The sequence below is a fragment of the Bombus terrestris genome, chromosome 11 (genome assembly GCF_910591885.1).
Source record: "Bombus terrestris chromosome 11, iyBomTerr1.2, whole genome shotgun sequence".
Lineage (NCBI taxonomy): Eukaryota > Metazoa > Arthropoda > Insecta > Hymenoptera > Apidae > Bombus > Bombus terrestris.
Window position 1 is genome coordinate 18,715,453 of NC_063279.1, and position 8,224 is coordinate 18,723,676.

The 8,224-nt window shown below is 32.8% G+C and overlaps 1 protein-coding gene and 1 long non-coding RNA gene across 2 annotated transcripts; both read right to left on the minus strand.

The window, feature by feature from the left end:
• Positions 1-642: 642 nt before the first annotated feature.
• Positions 643-4,351, minus strand: LOC110119712. The gene is made up of 4 exons (XR_007225807.1): positions 3,851-4,351; positions 3,110-3,355; positions 1,984-2,500; positions 643-1,637 (listed from the first exon to the last, which is right to left on the minus strand). It is a non-coding gene; the product is annotated as an uncharacterized LOC110119712 (long non-coding RNA).
• An 872-nt stretch (positions 4,352-5,223) lies between these two features.
• Positions 5,224-7,314, minus strand: LOC100649892. The gene is made up of 6 exons (XM_012314431.3): positions 7,035-7,314; positions 6,568-6,955; positions 6,073-6,273; positions 5,798-5,994; positions 5,610-5,720; positions 5,224-5,544 (listed from the first exon to the last, which is right to left on the minus strand). Exons 1-6 carry the CDS (start codon positions 7,182-7,184, stop codon positions 5,224-5,226), a joined length of 1,368 nt encoding a protein of 455 aa, XP_012169821.1. The 5' UTR covers positions 7,185-7,314.
• Between the last annotated feature and the right edge of the window lie 910 nt (positions 7,315-8,224).

Consider the following 8,224-nt stretch of genomic DNA (forward strand, 5'->3'; position numbering starts at 1 on the left):
CACTCTATTCACCGCTGTATCATTTGTGTAACCAATGCACTTATATGTATTTCACATCGGTAGTATATTATCAACTGGGAACGACCTAACGACCCTGTGTTTTCTCGTGTCCCAAATTCAAAAAATTTTATCGCGTTGGGAGCTAAATAGTGTTGCACGATGACCGAGGTTTACGAAATAGGGCAAGACTGGCGTTCATCGATAATGAGTTGAACAGATAAATGTTCGATGCGCGGAGAAACAAATATATATAGTTGATATTGCATCATCGACCCTACACATGTTGGCAATTGTGATGAAATGCAGATAGAAAGATAGTTTTTCATTGTAAGACTGAAAATTAACTTCAATATCTTTATAGCTCACTGAATGTAGATAACGTATTTTCTCGAAAAACAAAAATCGACAAAAATAAAATGTTTTTTGTACGTCTTTCTTTAGCAAAGGAAATTCTAAAAGTGAGAGGATTGCGTAAACGTTTGATTTCCTAGTGTTTTTAAGACACGCACTAGCATTTCGTAATGAAAGAAGAGTGGCTTCTGACTATGGGCAACGCGGTTCCGAATATATATTATACATCATGAACATCGCCATGACCATCGAAGGAGGATGATTAATATATTTATACATATATACCGTCGGGAAATGGTGTATTCAATTGAAAAATTCCTTATCCTACAAATCTTTTAAATATAAATGCATCTGTCTTTTCTTTTTCCTCACAACGATGATAATCATGAATATATAGCAAGTCGAACTCCTTAGGCTAGAAAATTCGAAGCTCTTCTCAAGGAGGACTAAACATTTCAAAAAAAGAATGCTTTCACGAAACAGCCAAGCCTATAGAAGTAGTCGTCAATCGTACGTGTATCTTTCTTCCTAAGAAATTTATTTAGCAATTCTCTGGAATTTCACTTCCGAATTTCTAAAGTACAACACACAAATTGTACAAAAGTTTCAGGTGTTATGATCAGTGATCAAATGCGAATCAAGAAGAGATTGTTGTTTTCGGATCTATTGCACATCTAACAAAGAAGAGGGTACAACGGATTCGGCTGGCTCGTTTTCAAAGAATAAAAAGCGAAGAAATTGGACATCACGGTCAGTGACATGGCTCACGATCGGCATATTTCCTCGACTACGTCATTGTCGAACAGTGGCCCCCGTGGTAGGGCAAGAATTTGCGGAGTGTATTAGTAGGCCATGACGAAAATACCAGGAGGTCCGGATAGTAATAGCGAACATCTAGACGGCATTGACCGCGCCCGAATCCGCGCGCAGGTCGTTCCCCGTACTCCTCGTTCTCCATGTTGCTCGTTAAAGTCACATTTAGTAAGAAGAGGTCTTTGCGAGACGCGTCACCAGAGACGCATTTAGAAACGGCGTTACCATAGCATCATTTCAATTTTTCGGTTGGTCGGCCGCGAAATCCAGGAACCATGAAACTATGCAAAAGCGAACGCATAGCCACACAGCTCGATGATCCTCTCGTTCCTTTTTCTTTGATCCTTATAGATAGAACATCTCTGTATCCGATGCCTGTATCTGGCGAATTAGCACGTCTTTCCCTGGAATTCCAATTCTCATTACGTAATACTCGTTATACTTCCTTGAAGCTCATTAAATGCTCGTTTAGTCTGGAAAAGAATTTTCCAATTAATATCAGGAGGAAGTCGAGTATTTTCGAAACTACGCACATTGATTCTAAATAAAATAATTTGAATTAAGAAGAAAGTAATATAAGACACGAATTTATGCTTCTTTGAGAAACAATAGGATCGATTTCTCGTTTCAAGAAAAAGACTTTAATTCAATGTTAATTTCGTCCAACGAATTATTCTGCCGGACGATTCTACCGGAAGCGCGATAATTCACAGAGGCAAGGGAACACATAGGCCACGCCTAGGTATAAAGCGAGTGAAATACACGTAAGGCTAGGTAGAAAGGTCGAGTCAGAATATATTCTCTTCCTCGCATACATACATATATCCCAACTGCTATATCCTTCCCCTTTTTTCCCTTTATTCCTTTTGCCATCGACCCAATACGCCGCTCCCATGTTTGTCAACTACGTACGCCCCCATTGTCATATGATGGTTCCTAAACGTGCTGGTACAAAACGATCGTCAGAAAGACGAGTTCTCTACGTTTTAAGGATCGGTCCAAACTGCACAAGATACAGCCAGCATGCCTTTACGACCAATAAATGTCTCCTTTACGAGCGTCATCCCGTGTATCCAACTGTTTTGTCTGTGCAACATCGAAGAGAGCGTATTTCAATGATCGAAATGCTCATTAATGGTGATTAAAATGGCCCTCCGTCAGGGTATCGCGTTGCACTGTCCATCAACGAAATTGATTTAAACAACGTGTCGAAACGAAACGCAAGCATGATCGATAAGCTGGATTTATCGTGTGATAAAGCATTGCCTGATGTTCTTATCCATTCGATACATTTTGGTCGTTTTGAAAAATCGCTTGTAAAGCGAATATGCTGCATCTGAAATTATCCAGCAGTTAGCTTCACGTTACTTTACATGTATATACATGTAAAATAAGAATGACACAAATTTTTGCATTCTTATCGATGCCTATTAATTTAATAAATTGCTCAACTCCTTAAAATGCATTAAAAATATATACACAGGTATCAAAAGATCATATAATGATTCATTAAGATCATTTTAAAATGTAAAAACTTCTCGGAAAGTAATTATTTAAAAATAACATGCAAATAACTTTGTAGTCTATTAAACGATTAATTGAAATATTACTAAGTCCAGAAATGTTTATTCCGCCATTTTATTGTCACTCCATACAAACAATAACCATCTTTGATATTTACAAATATTGAAAAATTGACGGCGATTTTCTTACACGGCGAAAATAATGGACATATAAAACGCCGCTACGATAAAATCTGAACGTTTTCTTTCCTTCGTTTGCTCAACGGGTAAGAAAAGAAATGAAAACTACCGGTAATTGTTGACGATTACGGAGGTGAATTAATGAGCGATCTTTTTTTTGTGGGAGAGCAAGCGAGGAAAAGCGCGAAGAAACGTAACGAAATTATAACGAAGGACAAACAGGCCAGATAACCCGAGCATACCTCGGTTAGCAACACGATCGTCCGAGTATTACGAGAATGATAACAAACACGTATGTACTCGCTATGGTATCTGGGGTTATCGTTTTTCTTTTTTTTCCATGGTAGAATCAACAGGGAGGAGCATTAACTGCGAAGGATCAGAGAATGGACCACGGGTCATCCGAAGAAACGGCTGACTATCCAACTTATTAATTTATTTTGATTTTGTTCCATTTTTCCCGTTTCTTCTCTTTCAATATTAATTGTCTAAAACAAATAAGAAATGTCGATAATTTTTTGGCATTGAAAAATCTATTCTTGTCCTACAATACGGTAAAAGATTATTATTACATTATATTATTTTATTATATTTTATGATTATAAACAGTAAGATTGTGTATATAGATATATGCCTATATCTTAACGTCTTAACCTAATATTACAATCTTACGAAATCATATGCTAGACATAATTGTAAACATGTAGACAAAATAAATGTGAACATAATTACTTGGATTGTCTCGTTTATTTCTTTATTACTTTATTCTACGTTCTGATACTATTTTTGACATAGAATTTATTGACTGATCTTAATATTGAAATCCAACTGTTGGAAAAATTTCAGAAAATATAAATTATTCTATACATCATCTGTAATAGTAATCTAAAGATTCAAGGTCAAATTTCGAATTCTCAATTGTTCTTATACGATCGATCTAAACAAACTCATGTCTATCCTTTATTAACATTAATACATATTACCTGCATCGAAGCATAGAAATCGCAAAAATGATCGAATACTGCTAGGGTTAGCGTCGACCTGTTTCTGGCAGAATTCCGAAATAAGAAAGGGACAAGTCGATATATTGGCCACGATCATACCGTATGCATACATTCAAGAAACGTTTTGCACGCAAATATTGTCGCAGTTCACCACGTCGAGGGTCTCCGTATCCGCTGACGTCACATTGACCTAACCGACCCCGCCGAACTTTGCGCCACATTAACATATCGATTTACAACCATTTATATACGTTTGATTTCCGTTCAAGAGGAGGTTCCGCAATCGAATGGTGACATCGAATACGAAGAAGCGAGGTCGGTTGGTAAACAGCATCATTAGCCTCCATCAAACACTTTCATTTTAATTATAATGCACAGCTGTTCGACAATGATCCACAAGAATTCGTCGTTCCTATTGTGATGATTCTTGAAGGAGATGTTACACGTCGATAATCAGCGTTGACAACTTATGTTAATTAATTCACGACACGATTTATCATCGAGTCTTGTTATTCGAAGAACAATAGAGAATAATCGTTTCATCCTGTAAGAAACGACGGATATTTTAATAAATGTTACAACGTTATCAGCGCATTAACAGTCGATAATAGGTTATTAATCTCGGTTATAGTAACATTTGTAACTTTGCTGCATTTTATAAAACCTTTGGTTCTTAGATAGAAATAAAAAGAAGGATTGATATGTTATAAGTTGTTTCATAGAAAAATATTAAAATTCGAAGTATATATATATATATTAGACATTAAACGTTAATTGATTTATATTCTCTTTTTCTATGTTTTTCTTAAATAACGGTAACTGTTACATAATTTTGATAAATTCATATTTAATTCATATCAATGAATTATATATAGATTAACATAAAATTTAGCATAAAATTTTGAACGTAAAGAATTGCTTTATGTAAAAAGATCAAGAATTAGCAAATGGATGATTTATTATTTGATATCATAATTTTAATATGTAGACATTCTGTGTTATGTGCTGCCGCAACGCGGATATTCCATGAATTAAATAAGAAATTAGAATAATACTCGCTTGGTAAATGCTAAGTCGATAAGCAGCTCGATCATTTTATAACCATAAACATATGTTTTGTATTCGATACAAAATACGTAAGAACGTGAAGAGCAACTTATAAAAACAAATTTGCAAGTTATATTTTCTATTTTATATGATTTGGACAATGTAAGAAATTATATACTACAAATATATTTAATATATAATTACTATTATGTCAAATAATGTTTGACTGCAATGAACATACGTACATATTAATCATTTATTTTATAACATCAATGTATTTATTATTTTTGAATTTATGATAAAAATTACTTCACAACATTACTTAATGCGTTTCGATTTTTACATATTACTTCTAAATAATATTCTTTCAAAGTGTAATGGTTGTTTATGGGATGTGAACAGGATATTTCATCATCTGAATTTGTTTCCATTTCTGATAAAATATCGGTTCTTGTAGTGTTGCTAATTAATTGTGTTGAATTGTTATTAATATCATAAAATTTTTCATATAGTGCCAAAAAGCTGAATCTTCTTAACCTTTCTAAAATTGATAATGCAAGAGCATCTGTAGCTGTTTTGTGTGCTTTTTGTAAGAGCTGTTGATAATCAATTCCATTAAACTTGGTCTGCAATAAAAACCATTATTATTTATAGTGAAATTGAAGAGATTAAATTGAATAAGATTAAATACCTTTTTAATAAGTGTACTATATTTATTTGTTGCAAGTGGTTTAAGATTTCGTTTCAGAATCCAATTGGCTTCAAGTTTTTCTTTGTTAAAGAATGTGACATAGTATTTGCTCTGTAAATTATATATATATATATATACTTTAGCCAATATAGAAGCTATATTATATAGGAAAGAAAATATAACCTTACAGGTTTAGAGGAATTTTTAGGTAATTTGTAATATGTGCAAGTATCAGGACAGTCGTTAATAATACCAGGCCACCATGGGTAGCCTTTGACGTATGCCCAAACAATGCTACCTGCGTTATAAGCATTTTCAATTAAATCAGTCTTGATGCTACATGATGTAGGATGTTCTGATATATCACAAGATGCCATTGATTTGTCTGTGAAATCATATAATAAAATTAAACACACATGTACATATGAAACATACAATATATTTCAAAACAAAATGTACAGACCAGAATTCATTTCACAATACCATATTTTGGGCACATCAACTGGATCATGATAATCTTCAACGTATCTCCATTTTTTACATTTTTTTCTACAGCATTCAATCCATACACCGACATCCCTTCTAGGCTGTAGCCAATATAATTTTTCTTTCCAATTAAGATTATTGTCACATTGTGATAATGTTTCTGCATTTGGATTGAATACTGAGGAACCAAGAAAAAAAAGGTACCATTTCAATATTATAGTGAATATATTAAATATCTGAGACATTTTAAGTTTGCATAAATTTTACTCGTTATAAATCTATTATTTTATAAAATGGTATTATATCATACAATCTTATTACAATCTTTCCCTTAATAATAACATACTTATTATAATTAAATTAACAGCTAACATATACTGTTATACGCGAAAATGAATTAATTTCCCTTTGGTATCAATGTTTTTAGTTTTTGACACGTGCATGTATATTTCCTCACTTTTTGTAGACCTACCTACAGAAGATTCTTGTACTACATTGTTTTTGTTGTTTCCTATAATATTTTTATCGTTTTCTTTATCATTCGTTTGTACCTTAATCTTGTCTAATTTCACGCGTAATCTATGTATTTGACTCTGCGAAGAATCGAATCTATTGCATTTTGCTATACGTTGTTTGTGAAACATATTATTTGATTGGTTAAATTGAATATAAACGCCGCTATCTATGGCATCCAATTCATCGTCGGTGTAATGTAACTTTTTTGGCCTTAAACCTCCCTTCTTAATTTGCTTTTTATACTTGACTGGTGCCTTTGGCGTTGTTATACATATTTTATCCATTGGTGGTGTAACAAACGAGTCGGATGTATTTTCGAATGATTGTTTGTGAAACAAATTGGTCTATTAAAAATTAGGATAGAACAAGGTTTTTATTAATTCTTCAATGTATTGGCAGAGAGTAATCATTTCAGTATGATACCTGTGAAAACAAATTTGTTGACGAATTAGAATATTTCACTTGCCCGAATTTCCATTTTCCAAATAACATTCTGGAAGTTTGTCGATTCAAATCTGATCTTTCAAACAGAAAATTTTTTTCCTGCATACAGTTTTCAGTTGGTTGTTGCATGGTTCAAATTTCATTTAATATCATAACACTGAGTACGAAAAGAAAGATTTTATCTTTTTTAGACGAAACCAACTCAATTTTATTAGAAAAAAATCGCGTTCGCGGGATGACTAAAAATTACGATTGAACGAGAAACCCGCAGCATTTGTAATGGGGTTCGCACGTCATTTTGCACGGTATTTACTGCAAAGCAACACAAACCAATGAAAGTCTAGATTTTTTAACAAATGAGAAACATATGTGTATGTGTGTGTAAAATATATCGTTTAAAAACGCCTTTGAAATTTTAAATTTATAAACTTGTCCATTTATTTAAATTGTTTTCTTTGAATGTATTTAAATTATTGTGTAATCGGTAAAGATAATATATTGGGTTGTTCGGAAAGTTCGTTCCGATTTTTAAGGAATTTAATCGACATGAAAGGTCATACTGAAAAGTTTTTCGCCAAAAAACCTGAGAGGTTCTGGAAGGATATTCAAGTTGCGTGAAAGATGGAGAAAGGTTGTGGAACAAAATGGCATCTATATAATTCAATAAATGTATATCGAATGAAAATTTAAATCAGAACGAACTTTCCGGGCGACCCAATAAATTCAAACAAATTAGTTAATTTAATGGTTTTGAAATCTGACAATTACCGCCAACGCTGTCATTGGTATATTGAAATTTCGACGCGCGTAGTTATATTGTAATTTGCTCGTGATTCAAAAAACTATCAGTTGCGTCATTACGTCAGTTATAGGTCTCATCGTAATTTAGTGCATGCAAATATTATAAAATATATTATTTGAATAGTAAGATATTTCATCATATTCATTATCATCGTATTAAAGTAATCTAGCGATTATTTCTAAGTAATTGTTTAAATACATTACTTAATATAATTGTATCATTTTTATTTCGCTAAGTAACTAATATTTTTGAGTGATAATTAATCGTTCGTAGATATCTGAATATAATATAAGAATGTTAATTTAATCGGTGTTGAATTAATTTTTTTGTATATCATTAGAATCGTATAACCGAATTTCTATTAATA